At 41.8% G+C, this 22,444-nt stretch overlaps 1 protein-coding gene across 1 annotated transcript in view; it reads left to right on the forward strand.

The window, feature by feature from the left end:
* Positions 1–724: 724 nt before the first annotated feature.
* The window catches only part of unc13bb (unc-13 homolog Bb (C. elegans)), a 107,686-nt gene continuing 85,966 nt past the window's right edge, over positions 725–22,444 (forward strand). The window contains exons 1-3 of the mRNA XM_042059932.1: positions 725–1,005; positions 12,201–12,230; positions 21,377–21,476. Coding sequence (XP_041915866.1) covers positions 984–1,005; positions 12,201–12,230; positions 21,377–21,476 — 152 coding nt within the window. The 5' untranslated portion in view covers positions 725–983. The remainder of the gene's footprint in view (positions 1,006–12,200; positions 12,231–21,376; positions 21,477–22,444) is intronic.

Below are 22,444 nucleotides of genomic sequence, written 5' to 3' on the forward strand. Positions count from 1 at the left end.
GCTGCACTATTTTACCACTAGGTGTCGCTTTATTTCACAAAGTTGTAGTAGCCCGATGTCAGTGTAATTATTGGACATGACTTATGGCACTTATCTAAAGATCAGGGTTGATTTGCAGAAGTAAGCACACGGTAGAAACCGAAATCAGTATTATGCTGTGTTTTACAGCTGTTTACCTGCATCCTCCGATTTGCTACAACTTTCTGTGTACTAGCCTGCATTTCTTTCAGGCCCAGGCACTCTTGCGTTGAGGATTCTGTCCTTTTTAACACTTAAATGGAACAAACTCTTCTATTGAATGTGTCCAATAGCAAACATAAATAAAATGACAGTGTATTGGATAGCCTACATTGCTGTAGCCTAAGCACTACGTTTTGATAGCAGCATCAGGAGCAGGTTGGTTCACTTTATTTATTTATCTTTTTAAAAAGGTGTAATTCAGGCACTGAGTAGCCTATTGGTTGTCATTTGCCTACAACTCTGGAATTAGTCAAACTGCTGAAAAAGCAGAGTTGTTGAATATAGGCCTCATCAGCTAGACAGTCACTTTGCGTCACCACCTGTTCCTTCAACCTGTTTACTCTGGGCGGGGCAGAGAAAGAGTAACGCCTTCTTCATAGCCATTGGCCACAGTTTACATTATCCCGCCTTTGTAGTTTAAAGAACATTCTTACTGGATATGTCCAATGTCACTATGACAGCCACTATCCCACCCCCTCCTGTCTTTCCTTAGGATAGAGAAATAAAAGTGATCATGGCGAGAAGAGATACCGAATCAGTGTACTTTGGCAGCAGCCTCGAGTTAGTTTTAGAGCTTCTTTACCATAGTCGTAAAATTTAGAGAGTTGTCATTGCAGAGCGCTGCTGCCCAGAATGACCGAAGCTGGACGGTGAGAAGCTGACGGTCGGGATCCATCATTAATATGTCGTTTTAAATCTCAGAGGAAGACTTAATCAGGGGTTTTCTCTCTAGAGTTACAGCCATGTCTCTGCTTTGTGTTAGAGGTGAGTTTTGGCTACTTTCTTTCTTATAAAAGTTATGTTTGGTCTTTCATCCTATAGCACACTGTTGACTGGTGCTTCAGGAAGAGGTGTTTGGTTTGACAGCGGTCGTCGAGATACCTGGACAACTTTTTCTCGGCTGTGGTTTCCGTGTGCAATTCTACAGGTTTAGACTATGTAGGCAACAAGTCACCTTGGTATTTTATATTTGCACCATGTGCACAAACATATTTCACATTTCGGACAACCGTTTAGATAAAACACCAGAGGGCGGTTATTACATAATTTGTTGTGTGAACCGACCCCATCCTACCAGCTGTTTCCACCGACTAGCCTCCTCCTTATGCTGAACATTCGGTACATTTACAGGATGTGCATGTCTGCTGTCAGACAGCTCGTGCACTGGGAGCACCCAGAACTTCACAATTGTAGTCAATAGGGAGTGGGTTTGGAAAAGCTTAATTGACATAGGCCTAGGCTACGACTTCTATCAGGGAGGTTAAACATAAATTGGTAGCCTACATTAAGTCTTACCAAATCGTTTTAAAAGTGTAGCAATCTTGTAAACGAAGGTTTTAAATGCAGTTGTTTACTCAATTCCAAAAAATACATGTCCATGCCGGATTAGCGATTGTATTTGCGTGCCTGTGTTTTAGGGGCATTGGAAATGGGCTTCGATGGCCTCTTGACTAGACTGACCTGCAGAGCAAATCCCAAATTTGCCGAAAGGTCGTATGCGTATTCCCACTCGTGCACACCACGCAATAGCTGTTTAAATAGGCCCCAATCAATATGCTCATCTGCGGAATATTTACATGCATTTATTATAGGCTACGGATTAAATACATTTAAAAGTAATCTGGAAACCCCTTCACCTGCAAGTTTTTGTGAAGGTCTAATTAATTTGGAAGGTTATTTTGCTTTAGGTCTCTTAAATGTAGTACAATTTGCTTGTGGGTGTTGTTGATATGTTGATGGCCAGGGTCCTGTCGTGTGTGTGTGTGTGTGTGTGTGTGTGATTCTGGAAAAACTGTCATATCCTATGAATGTACATAACTTCTGTTCAACAGGGGCAGAGTAATGTATAAATTGTCCAAAGTAAATTAAACTGAGACCAAAGGTAGACTAGATCAGATCCCCACATGTGTTTTATATGAGAGAAAGTGTCTTGTAGAACCATATCCCATTTTAGATTTGTTTTCCCTTTGACTTATGAGCCAGTGTGGTTGATCTTATTTGATACTCGCACACTCCTTCTATCTCATTATGTCTCTTTCACACACACACTCACACTCACACACACACACTCACACTCACACACACACACTCACACACTCACACTCACACTCACACTCACACTCACACTCACACACACACACACACACACGCCTGGTTGTCTATTGTCACTGGACAGTGTTAGATTAGCATCTTCATATTATTTCCTTCCAGTGTCTAATTTGCCACCACCAGTCATAATCAGCATCCGGATCAGGCCCCCCAGTCTAACTGACATTAGGCGTTAACACTCTTGTGTTGAAATGGGACAAAGAACACCTTTTGGACTAAACAGCATCTTTCCTCTCACATGGAGTGAAGCTTTGCATGAGGCATCTCCTGTGGAAATCTGTGAAATGTCACTGGTTTCTCTATTTGTGGCATATTCTATCACGGGGTGCGCTAAGGAAATCTGAAGGTCTTTGGGACTCTTCTGGTTCTGGTCGTTGTGCTCAAAAACATTTGGCTGTAGTTACCAGTGTGAATGCTTCGAACGAGATTGGAATCTCTGCATGCCAGTCTTGTCATGCAGCCAGTCCTCTGTCTGCAGCCTCTTGTTGTATATTAGGCCTACATATGAAGAGGTTACTTGCAAAAAGCAGATGTGCCATTTGAATGAATCATTATATATATACAATAAAAAAACATGTTTTTTATATTTGTTTTTTTAAAATAGACTGTGCTTTTGCAAATTAACTTCATAATAGAATCATTCCAACGATGGCTATTGGAATTCCAACAATTGGCTGCAGCAAGTCAGCAAGACCATTGCTTACAGCATTCAAGTATTAAAGTTTAAGTAATGCAACTGTTCAGCACATTTCCCTATTTTGCAGGTATGTAGAAATAATGCTTTGTAATGATTACATGCTTTATACTATATGTATGTGACATTTCAGCATATGTATAAGCTTTGTGTAGGTGGGTCTTGGGTCTTGCCCCACTCTGGATGTTTTCACTTCAGATTAGCAGTGTTCTGTGTTCCGTTGTTGCCTTGGTAAAGGTCCTGCGCCTGACTCCCGCCCTTTCCTGCTGGGAAATGCTAAAGGCTGGAGTTTGTAGTTGCAGGCTGAAATGTTTGACCCCTCGTCCGCCTCTCTTTGAAAAGGCCCAAGTCACAGTTTGACCCCTTGTTTGCTTGTCTTTTCTCCCCAACCATCATGCCTCTCCTGAGCCATAGGCCTACAATCTGTTCTCATCAACTTCAGCCCCTCTCTCATATTTATTTTACAAACAAATCCTTTCACACTACTTTTACAGTGGGCTATGCCAGGTGCGTTTGCAGTGCGTAAAAATAATTTTAGAAGACTGGTCTAATTTTTTTGGATGTATGTGCCGCTATCAAGTCTGGTGTAGCCAGTTCTATTGATTATAGTGGAAGGTAATTGTCGCAGCATAAGATCCGTGAATAAAACACCTTAGTTACGTGCCTGGTGTAACCAGCCTGTTAGATGGTTAGATCTACCTCATTCCTCGCCCAGAAGTTGCTCCTCAGTCAGCTTGGGCTATACCCTTTTATCCTCCTCCTTCTTTACTGGCCGGTCAAACTTTAGCTTGCTCACTGCCTCGCTATCAAACTTCGGTTGAGCGGTTTGCCCCTCACACTTCATCCACCCAGTGTCGCCCCCTTCTTGTCTACTTCACTCTTCCCTCTTCTCTCCTTCTCTTTGTCTTTCCTCCACATTTTCTTTCTTTCCCCCCATTCGCCAGTTAGAGCTCTGAGTCTCGAGTGCCCATGTGTTTCCCCCCAGCAGGGTTTTAGAGCTGAGAGAACAGTTTCAGAGAACAGTGAGGTGACGTGACTGGAATTATGCAATCTATGCATAAAGAATCACCTTTGGAGCATCACAACAGCAAAACAAAAGAAAATCATGTCCATCTTGGCTCTCTAAACAAGTCAATTATTTAAACAGGCAAAGTAGTGCACTCAACAAACAGCGCTAAGGCGCTTTGTTATCCCAGCTCAGAGATGTCTGAGGGTTTTGTAATGTCTGATGTTTTATGACTTGTGGCCAGAGAAAGCTTTTTCTTTTCCTGTAACGTAAGACATATAGTGAGATTCTGAAGAAAAGCTTGGTGATATTTGAGCTAAACGCCTCAAACTGCTCGATCAAATCACACCGCACCTTCTGCGCCCTTGAAACTACGTGTTGATTGGCTGGAATTGCTTATTGCTCTTAACGACTTTGTTTGCTTCCTAGATCCATGATTGTCCACAAGTATGAGAAGTCCTCTGATTTATAATCTCAGAATGTACTTTTTCACCTTTAACAAGAAGTGCAGATCACACAAAGAGCCTAGTGCACTGGGAAGCACATATGATAGAATGAATTCTTTCAAAAACAATAGATGTGGATGGAGCTCAATGGATGAATGCAGGCCTTTCCTGGCCTAAACAGTACAGCACTAAACAATGTAGATATCCAGGAAATTAGCATTGCTAGATTGTTTTCCCTCAGAGGAACTTCCTGCTTGGCCTGTACTTTCAGTTACCCTCCAGACTTCCTGGTTGGTCATCATCACTGTCTGAAATCGCAGTGCCACAAGAATGGCACAAGAATGGATATTGTGGTTCACCTCTGTTTTTCCTTTAACTACATGTTTCTTTACACAGATGGCCTTTGAATTGGTTCAGAGAGGGTTGCTATGGTTTTCCTTATGGCACAGTGTCTTAGTCATCCTTAGTCATCCATTTAAATCTTTTGTAAGGAGGCAGTAGTCAAGTGCTGTACTAATGAGAGTGTCTCTCTTTGCGGGGAAGCAGTGGTATCCAGGGCCCTTTGAAATTGGTCGACCCGGGTACAAATGCCGAATTAGCCCTTCACGAGTCTGTGTGCCTTTGGATGAATACACATTTTTGCTAAATACACATTTTACTTTTATTTTACGTTTACTTTAAAATAGGTTGTGTAATTGGAACTGGACATAATTGGACCGTATTTGTTGTACTGTAAGTGTGTTTTTTTTCAGGTTTAGTGTGCTCAGTGACTTTTCTTTTTTTCTCAGCGTTACCAAGTAGACACAATATCATTACATCAAGCTGGAAAAATTACATAGTAGTTTCAAGCATTGTAGGACCAAAAGAAAGTCTAGAATGGTGTGTATATGCTTTTTTGAGAATTTATAATTGAGAGATAATAATGTAAATTATGTTTAAAAGCTTTTGAACAAATAGAATAATATTTTCCTTTCATATTATGAACCTCTCTGTCTCTATTAAGCAGAGCATGTGTACTGCAGGGGTATTATCGTAGATTGAGTTTCAATTTCTTATCATTCATTATTATCCTGTGCTTAAAACTGAGTCTCTGCCCCTGGCCAAAGTGAGTCACCTCCTCGATTCACTGATGTCATGGTTGTACCTCTTTATTTACTCTGGCCCGGCAGAGAACTGGTCTCCATGGTGATGTCATCACGCATAGACCCGCAAACACACACACGCACAGGCCCACGGACGGACATGCACACACACACACACACTCACACACAGAAGAGTAGCGTCACGTCAGATGCTAAACGAACCTGCACTGACGCACTTGGACCACTGGCACCTTTGTGTGTGTGTGTGTGTGTGTGTGTGTGTGTGTGTGTGTGCGCGTGTGTGTGTGCGTGTGCGCGCGTGTACACCCACATGTGTTTGCTTGATTGTTACTTAGCTGCTCACAATATTTATGAGCTTTTTGTAGATAGCATGCTGTCAATATGTGTGTGCCTTGTTATTACTGTAAGTCATGGGAGCGCATCAATGCTAAACTTGTGTGTGTGTGTGTGTGTGTGTGACTTCCTCTGGTGGCTGTGTTTCTGAGTGGGTATTGATGGTTGTACAGTACATTTCTCTGAAACCGTTTCAGGCCGATTAAAAACAAATGCCAGACAGAGAGATTTCAGCTGCAACATCAGTAGTGAAAAAATAGACCTGGAATGAGAGAGAGAGAGAGAGAGAGAGAGAGAGAGAGAGAGAGAGAGATTGCAAGAGTAGAGAGAGTGAGAAAGAGCTGAGAGATTTTGAGGGAGAGAAATTGCAGGATCAGTGTTTGAAGGGAGAGGGAACTTGAGAGAGAGAGAGAGAGAGCGAGAGAGAAAGAGAGAGAGATGAGGGGAGAGCTGAGAGATTGTAAGTGTAATCCCTTGGCCATCTGTTGCTCTGCCTGTCCTGTCAACCCCATAGGCTCCACCTTGTAGTCTATCTCTCTCACTCTCTTTCCCTCTCTCTCTCTCTCTCTCACTCTTTCCCTCTGTTTCTCTCTGCTCTCTCTTGGCTCTGTCAGCCTCACAGAGCAGATAGTAAACAGCAAACACTGGCAGCAGGGCCGGCTCCAGACACTGACCCTTCTTCCTGTTTCCCGCCTCACTTCCTGTGCCTGGCACTTCTTATACCCTCTTAACTTAACTTTAATGTACTCACTGAGAAGCTTCTGAGGAGAGCCTCTTCCTATTCTAGTGCCTGACATTCCAAGCCTCATCATGGCAAAATCACGAGGAGTCATTATTCCGCAGAACCGTATCAAATGTGTACTGCTCTGTACCTTCCTTCTCTGAAACGTTTACAACAAGCAGTTTGTATGGTGGGAATGTTTTTTGATGATTGTAACACTAAAATTGTGGTGGTTTTGAGTGAAATAAAATTAATCGTAAATAATGCAAAAAAAAAACATCCTATGGAAATTTTCTGTATATCAGAATAAAAGCGCAAATTCTCGAAACCATGGAGCGACTGGTTTGTACTGGGAGGCCTCTCGTCAGCAGAGTGTCCTCAGCTGCCCACGGAGTGTCCTCAGCTGCCGAGGTGCAGACACCTTCGCTGAGCCTCACCTACTGGTCAACCACGTGGACCCACTTACCGATCTACGGTGGCCTGTGCATTAAGGTCTGTGGTTGCGAGCTAAGCTGCTGAGCTGTCAGACCAAGTCACAAGATGTGTGTGTGTGAGTGTGAATGTGTGCACAAGCGTGTGTTTGTATGTGTACAGTGTGTGTGTGTGTGTGTGCGTGTGCGTGCGTGTGATGTGGTCAATAGCCTTACGAGTGTGTAGTGGTAAGTGCGATGGAAGCCTGCTCAGTGTTTACTTTGCTGTGAATGCCTTCAGTGCTGGTGTGGCCAGTGTGTTTGCTCTGTGCTTATTCTCTCTTAATGTAGGTCAGTGTAGTTAGAGGTGAGACTAAACCTGACCAGAAAGGCCAGACATGCTCTATATTAGTCTCCTGGTGGCCAGAACTTAGACTTAATGAGAGCACACATCTGGGGATATAACTGGGGATAAAAGCTTTCCTTCTAAAATGCCTACTTTCAGCTTTGCCTTCATGGGCCATGTCATTGGCTTACACATTTGATTTTAATCATGTCCACATTTATTCAGACCAGAAGTCTTAAAGCAACACTGTGAGTTTTAGTCTAAAGCTAGCGAGTCTAAAACTGCTAAACCTTGCAGACACGTCCCCCATTATTAGAACAGCTAGAAGCTTGCTTACATGCAAACTGGTGTCTTTTGGTGATATAGACCCTTTCATCAATAAAAACAAAAACAATGCTTGAACGTTCTATTTGGGCCCCAATATACTTCCTCTGCATTAAGATAACATATGGAATGTTAAAAAGGAAGTCTTGTGGGGCCAACTATGATGCTGATAATGGAACTCTCTTGAAAGGGTCCATAATTAGCAATGTCTTCAGGTTTTCTTTCATTTTCGTGGTGTGCTTGTACCCTGAACATAGTCCTGCACAGTGCATGTCCTGTTAGTTAGTTTTGTATTGCATTGTCATGAGTCATTGCCATTTTTCTTTTTGACTTTTTGTAATTACTCAATCAGAAGTATCTATTGAGATATTTACAATATTTTTGTTTGTTTGTTTATAAAGGCATGCCCTATTTGTGTATGAAACAAAAGCCTTTCAGTTTTACAATGACTCTGCTATGACTTTGTTGGACGAAATGTAATTCCTGAAGCAATAGTTGCCATTCTTCAGATAGTTTGAAGCAGACAAGTTCATGTTACATGGGGACAGCTTTGCAACAGAGTGCAGATGTGTGGTGCAGCCAGCTTCCTGGTATAACATCAACATAGCCAGTGTCTCCTGATCTCTCCTGTTCTCTGCTTGATGAGCATTGATTTCCATCATGATGACTGGTGGTCAATGGACCGTGTCCTGGTATTTCTATGCATGGCGGAAACCAGGGTTGTGTCTGGTCATACTATGGGTCTTAACGACTCACTGGCCTGATTCTGATTGGTCTGAGACACCTGAGAAGTCACGTCCCTGCCCCAGATAACAGGTGACTGTGGGAGGAAAGCTAATTTGGCACAGATATCGTTGAGTCACACCAGATTAGGGCCAGATCAGAGCCAGATGTGAGAGACATTCAGGCTGTAGGAAAAGAGAAAATCCAAGGCACATAAAGCCACTAAAGTAAAGCCTTTTTTTTATTTAACATAATTGAAACTTTAAAAATGTGTGGTATACATGTGACAGTAAGCTGAGTCACAACCCATGCGTAGTGGCCCAGACAGCCTTCGTCTAATCCTCGGTGCACATTTTCCCATTTTGTGTATTCAGGCCCTTCTGTAGATTCAAGCTGATTCAGGCTGGATTTTCCACAGTAAATGCTGATAGAAAAGAGTCTTGAATGCTTGAGTCTTGATACCTTTTAGCAATATGTCTGATGACGTTCTGTAAAACCTGTTCTTACATATTTCTTCAAAGAGACATTTTGTTCTGTGTTAAATCTTCAAGCAAATGAGATAATGTGAAAATAACACCAAAAGGTTTACAACCAAGAAATTTCAGATACCTTTTTCTGGGGGCTATATAGTGTATTACTCAAGTTATTAAACTTTATTGTCTTAGTTGGTCAAATGTATCTTTATGGTTGTATACTGACTAGAGTCATCTAGATGTCAGCTGTTATCCAGCCACAGACACACACACAGACACACACACAGACACACACACACATACTGTACACACACACAGACTCCTCTCAAGAGTGATCAGAGCCAGGTGATAACTTCACTGCCTTAGCTAATCTGGCTCAGCATCACTCTGCAACAGTGATCTCCGCAAAAACACCCAGAGCGTGCTGTCCAGTGCCGACATTTGGCTTTAGCCACACACACACACACACACCGCATATGTCGAGACAGAGTCGAGACCAAGTCTTTAAAGGAGGAGGCAAGAACAATAGCGAGAGTCTTTAAGGAGTCGAGACCGCAACGAGACCGATTTTCATGATTTACTTACATTTAACATCAAGTATCATATTCAACAGTTAAATTTCCAAAGGTTAGAGTGTGAATTGTTGGATATAGGAGCAGTGTAGTACACATTTGTCTACCAAACTTCTTTTCTGAACACTTTAAGACTAGAGTCAAAATTTAGTATGGCGTGATGTCAACATTTCATTAAAGTTGAAGGTGTTGAATTTTGACACTAATAGCAGCTATATACCTAGATTTCACATTCAAAGTGTACATTTAATTATATCAGCAAACAATTTATTGACTAATCCAACAAGATGATATACCTTAACAGTGTAAGTTTACAACTCCAATACAGCGCCTTTTGCAATCAAATGCAGCCACCTACTCATCCACCCTTTTGCAATCAAACCCACCCACATTGTGGTTCAAGTAACCAAATTTTGTAATTACGGATTGGTCACTCATCTCGTTAATCATAACAACTAGACACGCATGGAATGACAGATTAGGCAAAAACCGTAGGTCAGGCTACTTCAACACTCTCCAGAATAACTGTTGATTGCAATAACAAAGTTTTTTTATCTTTCAAAACCTTTGTGTTGCACAGCATAGCACCATGGGATATATTTTAACGGCAGTTATATTATATAATTCTTATTAAAATAAGAACATTTGTAGAATATACCATGAAATATACACAATAAAAAAATAGAGGAAAAAGGTTTCTCTAAAAAAAATAGTGGAAAAAGGTTGCTCTAAAATTAAGAGTCCGTCTCCTTCCAATGGAGGCCGAGTCTGAGACGTGACCGAGTACTTCAACACTAACACCCACACAATCCATATCTTACATAGATACACAACACAAGCAGATGTTTACACACAGACATTAAGCGTGTACACACACACACACACACACACACACACACACGTGTATACATAATTATACATAATCCTCAAACATGTCTGTATTTTGTCCAGCGGTGCTGATGCTGCTGCTGTATCTCGTCTCTCGTTATTGCTCTCAGGCTGCTGTGTTGTGGTGTTGTTGTTGTTGTTGTTGTTGTTGTTGTTTTTGTTGTCGTTGTCTCTAATCTGCACTAAATTACAACTCAATCTCAGGAAAAGCAAATGTCATGCACATTCATGGAAATGCCTTAGATATATAATGATTTAGATGTAATAAAGTGTAATGTGAAATTGATTGACATGCATGCTCCTAGCTTAGACATAGCCAGTGCAAGTGCTCAAGTCACTGCTCCTCCAAGGTCTCCTCTACATTGTTGCTTGAATGTTATTTCTCATATTTGTAAGTTGCTTTGGATAAAAATGTCTAAATAAATAAATGTAATGTAATGTAAATGCAGTGCAAAAGGAAATAGTCTTTTCAGTGTGTGTTTTTCCCGATGGCAAACCCACTGCTCTAAGCCTGTGAGACTGATGTAAGCACTGACTCTCATTTTTCTGTGCAAAAACATGCAATCACTCAAAGACTGTTTTTAGCAGGCAACATGACGAGGTGCAAGCAAAGATATAGAGTAGACATCACTGCTGACAGTGAAGCAAAGACCTTCAACCGCATACCACCATACAATCCTTCTCATTGTGTTGGCCATAAAATACAGACGTGCTTCAGATTAACAAAACCCACTCTTTTGGTAGAGAGACTTTGCATATCATGGCGACCAAATTGGGTTGCAATTCTCTCTTTTGACGTCAATGATGGCATAGACCGACCGGGATTATGGTCGGGATGCGAGCAGGGAATACTGGTCTGAGCGGGGCAGTGCGGGAGTGGATTGTGTATTAACGGATTTCACAGCGAGGGGATTATGCAGGTCAGGTGGTCCTGGAGGCATGGAAGGATGATTCTGGGAGTTTTTGGAGCAAGCATGGAGAGGAATATGACCCCTAAGTAGTCCATCTAGAGCCTCTCCGCATCCTTAAGGCAGAGCGCTGTGAGGCTCAGTGGGTGTGGTGGTGGTGTGACATGTTGTGTTGTTTACAAGGATTTTAGGAATGCCATTAGGAGTGATTAGAGCGACATATATCTGACCTCTCCAGGCCTCTGGCAAGCAGCCTCCTTCTCTAGTGTGTAACCGATGCAATGGAGCAACTGGTGTTAGATCAGCCCAGGAATTCCCAGTATGTCCAAAATAATTAAATTCAAAACCTCGATAATAAAGTCACACATTACACTCCCACTCTTTTGCTTTTCCCCCCTTTGCCACTTAATTCAACTTCACATTTACCTGCTCTGGATTAAAGATGATTCATAGTTTAACTAACAGTTGTGATGAGTCAAAGTGAGGTGGTTACACACATGGCAGGGCAGAGAGGATCGAGTCCGGTTTGTGGCTAATGTTGTTATGGGGGATTCCCTGGTTGGCCGGTGAGGCTGGGTGTTTTGGATGAGTTCAGGCCTGCCATTCTCAGTCCACTATATAAGCTAAGGATCCTGCTTCTAGGCACAAATAAAAGTAGATCAAATAAAAGATTTGGGCCTGTATTCACAAAAGAATCTTAGGCTAAAAGTAGCATGTAACTAGTGGATTTAGGAGAAACTCTTGAATGTAATGGTCCTTAACTTTATGACTCTTTTTAGGATTATTTTGACAGAGAGTAATTCACAAAGCCTTTTAGCGATAAAAAAAAATAGCAAGCATGTTGTTTCTTTTTGTACCTTTGTTAAGTGATTGCCACTGACTTGTTTCTCTCTTTCTCTTTCAGTAAAGAAAGCTGTTCTCCATGGACCTCCAGGTAAGAATTGTTTATTGACTTTCCAAAAGCTTTATTTGACAGAGTATTTGCAGGGAGATACAATGACACTCAATACATCCATTACAACTAGCTGAAATATTGGCTCTACTGTATGTGAGGCACCCAGGACTGACACCACTTCTACAGACATACTTTAGTGTAACTAGTGTTGCAGATGAATATGATATGATAGCAATGCTGTATGCTACAGGTGAATGGTAGTTAGGAGGAAGTCTTTGTACTGTAGGAAACCAGGAGCATTCTCAATCCCCGGAGTGGCTAGAGCACTCTGATGTTATCTGGTCGTTCATACCTTGCAAAAGATGCTCCTTTTTAAGTCTCTTAGTAATTTCCTGTGAAAGATGGAAAGATGACTTCCTAGTCGATCCACATGCTAGTTGCCAACACAGAGAAGGAGAAATGTGAGAAAGGGTGTGTGTGCGTGTGTGTGCGTGTGTGTGCGTGTGTGTGCGTGTGTGTGTGCGTGTGTGTGTGTGTGTGTGTGTGTGTGTGTGTCATGGGCCAGTAAAATATATAAATCCAGCTAAGGCACTGCTGAACACTGTGGTCTATGCAATACATGCCTATTGAGTTGTAGTGTAAACCATTACATTTGCCTCTCATGTAATCAACAATAAGCCCCTGGCACTCCCAGCGTCCTGGTGTCCTGGGAGAGTAATGGCTAATTTGGTAATTTGATTCTGCGTTGAGTAAATCCCAAGGATCTGTCTCTGTCTCCTCCTCCCTCCCTGAAGGCGTGCCGCCCGCCCCTCGATTTGTAAGCAAGAGATCAGCACGGGTTAAGCCTTATCCTCACACCCTTCCACTCAGTCCAAATCCCGGCTCTGTGGCCACTGCAGTGCACACCCATCCCATAAACCCTCTGACCGCCTTACTGGGAAGTAGTGACTGTCAGATGAGTTTGGACTCTGCATAGGCCCCTGACACACAGTACTCTACGAGGTGCATTGTGCAACGTTTGATATTATCTACCAAATACCCCAAATTCTTTGAACATGATATATTACACTGGCATTGTTGTAGTGTTGGTATTGTTTGTTCCAAACACATTGTTGTATGTAATGAGTTTGGACTCTGCATAGGCCCCTGACACACAGTAGCCTACTCTACGAGGTGCATTGTGTAAAGTTTGATATTATCTACCAAATACTCCAAATTCTTTGAACATGACATATTACACTGGCATTGTAATATGGTCTTGTCTTAATAGGGGGTTACTTGGCACATCTAGCAGGCAAATAAAATAAGTAGACAAACTTTTAGATTTCATGATTTAAATGATTTAGACGTTTAAATGAAAAACGTTTAGACATTGCGTGAAAAAAGTAAGCCTATCATTTCACGTTTGGTAGAAAGATTTGCTAGTATATTAAAGTGGTAGTGGTAGCTTTGCAATATAGTCTCTCGTCATCACAAAATCTCTTGCAGTAATTCGAATATCATGACCCCTCACACGACTGAGGCACTTAAAGCACCTTTCTCCTTTGGACTCGTGCCAAGGGAGGAGGCAGCGTACCAGATGACTGGTGTAGGAGCCATGTGGACTCTGGCTGTAATTCTATTCCCAACCTGTGGAAAAACCCGTAGGCAGCAACAGAATAAGAGAGAGTGTGTGTGTGTGTGTGTGTGTGTGTGTGTGTGTGTGAGAGAGAGCACATTTCCTCATGTAAGCCACTTACCACCGTAACCTCATAACCCAGTGGACAGACAAAGCAAAGAGGTAAACAAAGAGTCTTGGTCTAAAACATTCTATTCAGTGATTTAACACTTCCCCTGGGATTAGCCTAATCCATAAATTTACTCCTACAACGTAAACTCATTGTGATTTAACTGTTTCGTGAGGAGTTTTTTTTCTTAAACTGAAATGTAATTAGTTAACTACATCTGTGCTTTCAAGTAATGCCACGGGACAATGTTTTGAATGATACAGCATAGTCGTTATGCCCTCTAGCATGCGGCCATGTGTACACAGCTGATTTTAATAACCTGTGGTGTTTAGACCTGCTCACCCAGAACCACATTGCTTGTTAAGAACGCTTGCATGACACATCCAGACAATTTCAGATAACCTCAAATATTTACATTTACTTAAGATTGGCTTGTATGATGGGTGGCAAAGTGTCAATAATAAATGTGTTTACATCAGGAAATGAGTTAGTGAATGTGAGTTTCTAGTGGTTAATATTTGTAGACCAGGAACTCCTGAAACGGGTCCTTTTTGCAGTTAAAATCTACTAATCTGTATTCCAGACACACCTTAGTATTTCAAGTTGACTAACCTTTAATAGTGAACTCAATTAATAAGTAATAGACCTGCTAATAGAGGAACAATACAGCTTTATTCTCTTAGCAAAACAAAACCAAAGGGCTTTTCTTGAGGAAGGGTTAGCTACTTATTCTGAGTTAAGCTATTTATTCAACAAACCATGTACTTAGAATGCCCCTCAGATGTGTTCGGTTCATTGCAATTACCTCTGATAAGTCAGCCATGGAGATAATGACTACACAATACAAAGCTGTTATTACATTATAATGTATCAATGTCATCGGCAGTCAGTGTCTTTCAAAGTAGTTTTCACGATTCCTTTAAATATTATGAATATTATGCTCCTGTCAATATTTCAATAAATCAATTGTGGAATTTTGGTCACATCAGAGAAGGAAATGAACCCTCATTTATAGTCTCAACTTCTTCAGAGGTTTTGCTATACATTGTCACGCAACTTAATGGTTTCAGACCTGGTTAGAGATGTCCAACTGAGTTTTGGACAAGTAGTCAGGCCACCTGTGAGAGTTGACATAGACACACACATGCACAGACGTTATCTTATGACCTCAGTGGTCAGTTCTTTTCCCCCTTGAGACACGTAGAGCCGGCAGCTGTGCGTCACGGAGATAAATGTCTTGGAAACAGACCCTCCGCTAAAAAGCTCTACTTGCCCCGCCTTTCCTTTGTGACATAGGCCGCATAGAGCAAACACTTAGTCCACTTGCGGTAACAGTAGCCTGAAGCCTTGCTGGCTTTTGCTCTCTCATGCCCCACCACCACCACCACCACCACCACCACCACCACCACCATCTTTCCGACCCCAATGTAAACACTCAGCCTCACTAGAGAGAATAGGCTTGTGGCTAGGGAGCTTTTACTGCAGGCAGGTGTCTCCTTTGTTTCATATAGATGCAGACAGTGCTGGGAAGGAAGCAAGAGCCCTTGGTTTCGTTCCTCAACAGTTGCCTTCTTGCTCCCCAGGATGTGAATATTTCACAATCCAATTTCACAGATGCGTTTGGTTACTGTTGTCTGAGCATACACTTGTAAGCACATTTTATTGCAGCAGAGCATTATAGTCTCATAATAGCAGGCGTGTTGGGGTGGGGGTTGTTAAGTGTATATGTGCTCTATATCTGCAAACTTGATGATTGCTGAAATCACACCAAATCTTTTATGCGCGTATGTTAAGTATGTACATAATGTTTAGGTTATCTTTACTGGCTGTTACTAGCAGTGACTTTAAAGCAACAACGTCAGTACTTGGGGAGCCATTCACTAAAAATAAATTAGTTATTGGTATACTGAATGTACAGTAAAACTAAGGCATCGACCTGAGTAATCTATTGCTAATAACTACACCAACAGTATTACACATTTGTTACATTAACATAACCATGTCATAGACCCATTCTTTCTAGTGTTTGTCAAACACTAGAAAGAATGTGTCTATTGCAATGACATGGTTATGTTGGATTCAGAACTTAGGATTTTTATGTTCATAAGTGGTATATGTCCTGATGTTTCTGTCATATATTCTTCCACATATGAGATGACTGTTGTTATTTCAATCTGTTCCTGTACTGTACCTGTGTATATCTATGTGTGACTATGTGTTTAGAGATAAGAGGGAATATCATGACTTTGCAGTGTTTCACCGTTCTGCACGGCTGCGTCAGTGCTATATGCTCCGGTTTGCCAGGTTGCCACTAATTAGAGTCTGATTCAGTGTAGTCCACGTGAGATGGGTTGACCAACGGCATCTCCCATCAGCCTGGAAGGATACTTAAACCCTGACTATTTACTTGTCTAGTTAGAGCAGCTGGTGGATCTTTAGGTGAAGTCGTGCTGTCTCTCCTTTGATGCGCATCATTGTAAATAGAACTCTGTTCCTGATATTTTTTCCTACCATTGGTTTGACTGGGTCTTCATTCGTCTGTGGTATCAAAATTACCATCATGTTATAATGGTGCAAGATATCTAATGTCAGTAAAATCTTCATATTGTTATCAGTTATAGGCACATATACATATTTGCTCTAGCCATGGCGTAACAAAATCCTGTGCTATCATTGGACATTGTGTGCCTTGTAAATTAATGACATAACTGTTTATGATGTTGTCATTTCAACGATAGGACAGTGGGTTCAATACAGAATAATGGCTGTTCAGGAATCTTTGATGTACAAATTACTGTAAGTCATCATAACTTGGTGAACAACTTGGTGAACAGTAGTCATAAGACAATATGGATACCTTTTAAAACAGGCTCTAAAAAAGTTAGTTTAAGTCTGAAACACTGAATCTGTGTGTGTGTTTGTGTGTTTGTACTGTATGTGGAATACAGCAACCTTTCCCATCATTCATTTATAATGGATGAGGGACTGAATGCGGAAATGTCATGTTTTGCTCCTTCGCTACGCTTCTTTGACTGATCGAAAAATTGAAAAAATGCAGCAATAATGCATGAAGACTCCTGGAACAGCCACGTGGGGATGTGATCGTGCATCTTTGTCTACTTTACTGAAACACACACACACACACACACACACATATATATATATATATATATATATATATATATATACACACACACACACACACACACACACACACACACACACTGAAAAACCTCTCAGTTGATCAGAAAATCTGAGTCATTCTGATGCCCCCCCCACACACACACACACACACACACACACACACACACACACACACACACACACCATCTCTTGCTCTCTCTTTTCTTCTCCCTCCCTCTCTCCCCCTTCTCTCACTCTCTCTTCCCTTCACTCAGAGCTCACTGAGCTGTACTTCCTGGGTATAACATTCTGTCTCACTTTTGCACTGACTCTTCTGTTCCATGTCCATTTTGCGCTGATGTCCTCCAGATATTGGGCTCAGCCTCGTCGTCATGTGAGCTGAACAAACTGATCATTAGATTCAACATCTGACAGAGAAGACGAAGAAAACGCAAACATCAGGGTCGACTCTATAGGCAGGGGCCCCAAAGATGCCCCCAGAGTGCACTGTAGTTGCCTGGCTGCTCTAGCTGTTGGCAGGGATGGGCAAAAATACATCAAAATGTATTTTTAAATGAAATATCAAATAGCCTAATTTTAAGTGTATCAAAAAAACTACAAAATACATTAGCCACACCATGTATCAAAATAAAATACTGTATTTTTGTATTTTGAAAGTACTAAAAATACTCTTTAAAGGGAGCATGATATCACTTTATAAACCTTCCATATGTGTCCTTCATCAGTACACTGACCTAGTTGATTAAGTGGACCATGTTTGAGAGCAACAGCTTTTCTCTGCCAATGAGAAACATGCCATAACCTGCAAACAGTCAACAGATCATCTATGCTATGATAGGCTACAGATCAACTATGCTAACCTGCCTGTTACATCTCATAGCCTAAATACTGTATGAGTGTATGTCAAGCGATACAAAATGGAGACAAGTCTCTGAAATTGTCAATGCATGCCCAGATTGAGTTTGTGTTCCGATTGGATGGTTAAAGTTCTCAAGAAACTTGAGGATATGAGAGGGAGTGTATTTTGTGTGTGTGAGCAACCTACAAGTTACTCATCTTGCACTGTATCCTCTTCCTGAATCTCAATATTATGATCACAAGTCTGGGCAAATTACTCAGTCAGCACCAGTTAGGCTATTGGTTTTACCAAAAATACCAACTACAAAAATACACACTTAAAGTATTTTGATACAAAATACGAAGCCATTTTCTTCAACAACATAAAATACAAATGACAAAATACTATTTTGTATTTGAAATAATTATTTTAAAGACATGTTTTAGAAAAACTTCCCATCCCTGGCTGTTGGCTGCAGCAACTCGAGCTAGGGAGTACCGATTTTTTTGTTTGTTTGTGTTTTGTGTTCCAATTTGACCACTTTGCGATGTTGCCCACCCAACATTTCTACCTGACCATCCAAATGTAGTAGGCTAGAAACGGCCCCTATACAGACATTGAAGTTTATAGAATATAATATATAATTTTCTTTCTCTGGTTGGTTTTTCGGTGATCTTCCTTTTAGGAACTCGAGTCTTGCTTTCATTACATTACATTACAATACATTACATTATGTCATTTAGCAGAAGCTCTCAACCAGAACGATTCACAGTGCACTAGCTACAGTCAGGTAGTTCAGTGAAGCAGTTACAGGGCCGTGCCCTTGGAGCAACCCCGGGTAAGTGAGTTGACCGTTTACTTAAGGTTAGCTATCGAGGCTTAATATTGATGGATAGTGTTGGGTATTGGCAGCTTATGTGTGGAGACAGGTGTGGAGATATTGTCCCTTATTTCCGTGTGTGTGTGTGTGTGTGTAGCCTTTGCAGGCTTGAGACATCTGGTTACTGTCCTTATCATATTGAGGCAATAGCAGTTCTCCAACACACACACACACACACACACACACACACACACACACACACACACACACACACACACACACACACACACACACGTCCCTTTGGGCATAAGAGGGATATGCTCAGTCTCTGGGGTTGCTTAAGGGTATTCTGAGTGTGGCATGTTTACATTGAACAGGCTTTCCTTTTATTCAATGACCGAGTGCCATTTGCTTGGAAAAGTGTTGTTAATGGTGCCTAATGGGTGGCCTGGTTTCTTTCAATATAATTTGGATGACTCTAGTTTGCCTGCAGTAATTTAATGGAAAGTGTCTGTCTTTCAGCACACACAGAATCATTTCCAAATAATTCTATTGTCTATTATGATCTCTGGCGCCTCTCATAAGCGGATGCGAATGGTCTCATTTTTCTTTTCACCCCTCTCTTCTCACCATATGCTTTTCTGTTGACATTATGACTACAGTGGAAGGTGTTTTGTGTTGGTCCGAGAGAGAGAGAGAGAGAGAGAGAGACGTCCCTCTCTATTGAGTGTAGTGCAACAGCCGAGGGCCATTTTATGACTGCCTCTGGGAGCGAGATCCAGGCTCTTAGCCCGCAGTGGACTGTTATGCGGACGTGCAACCGTGTAGCGTGTGTGCGCGTGGGTTGGCGTTTGTGTGATGGCATCAGCGATCTGATTTGTCCGGTCGACTCTTAATCCCACAGCGCCTGACCGCATATTGCTTGGGGTAGCCAGAGGCACGGCAGTGGGCAGGGCACAGCTGTTGCCACGTGTCGACCCCTCCTGCCCCAACATCCCACCAGCACACACACACACACACACACACCCACCCCCCACTCCAGCCAAGCCTGCTTCCCTCTCTGGCCTTTGCAGGAAATGAGAATTGGTGTGAGTGTGTGTGTGTGTGTGTGTGTGTGTGTGTGTGTAGGGTGGGTGTTTGAAGGACGGGTTATGTCACTGTTGCAATAATCCCTCCCCGGTTGCTGTGTAACTCACTGCAGGGTGGCTGCACTGTGATGTGCCCGCCGGCTTCCATTTTGGAAGAGGCTGTGGGCTGTTCTGCAGGTATCTGGTGAGATGCAGAAAAAAAAAGCTCACCAGAACCAGAACGTTGTCTTTTTCTCAGTCCCTCCCTCAGTTATGTCACTCTGACACAGTCCAGTCAAACCGCAGATGTGACTGAGTCAATTTAATTTAATTTAATTTAATTTAATTTAATAACTGTTCTGTCTGTATAGTATAATATTCTCACTGACCTTTTGTAAAAATAGATTTTTCCATTTTGTGCAACTGGAAAACATTCCCCTGATTGGAGTTGGAGTTCTCTCCCTGATTAGAGTGAGTGGTTTTGTGAACCTGTGTAATTCTGACTCATAGGTGTTGCGTAGAATTGCACAAATAGGAAAGCTGTACAAATTTGTGTCTGGAAAGAAGCTTGAAGCTGTCTGCTGTCTGAAGTGGATATACTCAAAATATAGTATATGTCCTTAAAGAGACCTGCAAATGGACCCCACATAATACTAACGTACATGCCCACACGTCTATACTGCCTCTCTTTCTTTCTCTTTCTCTTTCTCTCTCTCTCTCTCTCTCTCTCTCTCTCTCTCTCTCTCTCTCTCTCTCTCTCTCTCTCTCTCTCTCTACATACAGACACATACAGACACTTACACACACAGAGTTGTGGGAGAGGAGGGACAGAAGAATGTGTGTATGTGTGTGTGTGAGAGAAAAAGAAAGAAGAGAAATAAGCAGTAGGAAAAAGAGGAGTAAAAGAAAGAGATGGATGGATGGATGGATGGATTGGATGGATGGATGGCTACAGGCAGGTCTGGAGGAGGAGAGCTGATATGTGGTATCTGCGGTTTTGAGCTCCGAGTGGAGATTACTGAGGTCGGCTCTAGGGTGGTGGGGGAGGGGATCCAGACTAATCTCTGTCCAGTAGCATCACTTTCACTCATCCTGCCATACACACACACACACACACACACACACAAGCGCACACAACACAGACACACACACACAAGCGCACACGCACATGCGCGCACACAAACACACACACACACACACACATACACACACATACTGTACAGTACACACACACACACATACTGCATAGGCCTATACACACGTGCACGTACACACACTGGCACATCTGCATATTTGACACATGTTAACTCAGTCTTTCATTCCTATCCACTGTCCCATTGTTTTTGGTTCTCACTTTACTGTATATTATTATAGATTTGTCACCCTATTATCCTGCTGTAACTGTCATTCTGTTCTTAAATATGTCCGATACTACATCTCAACGTTATTCTCAAAGATAGATGTAATTCTCATTCTCACGATTAGAAATAGTTTTTTAAGACTACATTTAGTATCTCAGTGATGACGTCAATATTAACTACATATGGATAGACATGGGATAACGGTCTTCTCTCTCTGTTTCTTTGCAGATAAGTTTAATGCTTATGTCACACTGAAGGTCCAGAATGTCAAAAGCACCACCATCACTGTGCGTGGAGACCAGCCGTGCTGGGAGCAGGACTTCATGTTGTAAGTTTGATTTCAGTTCACTTGTGTTTTTTTCGACCTGTCTTATTTCATGGGATCCTGTGGTCCGGTGTGAATCCTGTATTGGATTGTAAGCAGGTCCTGTGGTCTGAATCGACTACTGAATAGCCTGTGTCTCCCACATTGCCGGAGTATTCAGTGCACTGAGTATAAATTACATTACATTTCACTACATTGATTTGGATAAGGTACTTTGGGGATTCAGCTATTGTTTGAGAAATTGAGTTAAAAGTTAATTTTTTGAGAGCAGCACGTTGGGGGTTGTGTTTGTGTGTGTGTGTGTGTGTGTGTGTGTGGGGGGGGGGGGGGGGGGTTCTTTTCAGAGATTAGTATGTTCTTCTGGGAATACGGTTTTTGTTCTTGGAAAGAAAGGATCTTTTGTATTTCCTGATTTCCTACTCTACTCTGCAACCAGATTTTGACCCTGAATACAGTTTTTGCCATCATGGTGCAGATGAATATTGACTGCACACTTTTAAGTGTCTTTTAATAGTTCTTTTGCGGGTTTCGTACGGCACTTTTCCAGAGATGTAAAAGTCCGGCTTCAGAAAGTAAAAGTCCTGCTATGTATTGGTTCTACCTGTGCATTTAACACAGGTGATTTCACTAATTAGCTGACCTTGCTGAAGTGAATGGTTGGACCAAAAATGTGGCAGGACTTTTACTTTCTGAAGTTGGACTTTTCCACTGCTGACACGTCACTGGACAGATAGAAAGGTGCAGAGGTGTAAAAGTACAAGCTCAGCTAAAATATTTATGTGTGGCATGTATGGTGACAGACTTTCTTTTCTTACTCAGACAGCCTATTTCCACTTGAGAAACATTGCCAAAGTGCGGCCCTTTTTAACTCCACAAGATGCAGAAAAACTAATTCATGCCTTTATCACTAGCAGGTTAGACTACTGCAATACACTTTTCACTGGTCTTCCCAAAAAACATCTAAAGAAATT

Source organism: Alosa sapidissima, chromosome 13 (genome assembly GCF_018492685.1).
Source record: "Alosa sapidissima isolate fAloSap1 chromosome 13, fAloSap1.pri, whole genome shotgun sequence".
NCBI lineage: Eukaryota > Metazoa > Chordata > Actinopteri > Clupeiformes > Clupeidae > Alosa > Alosa sapidissima.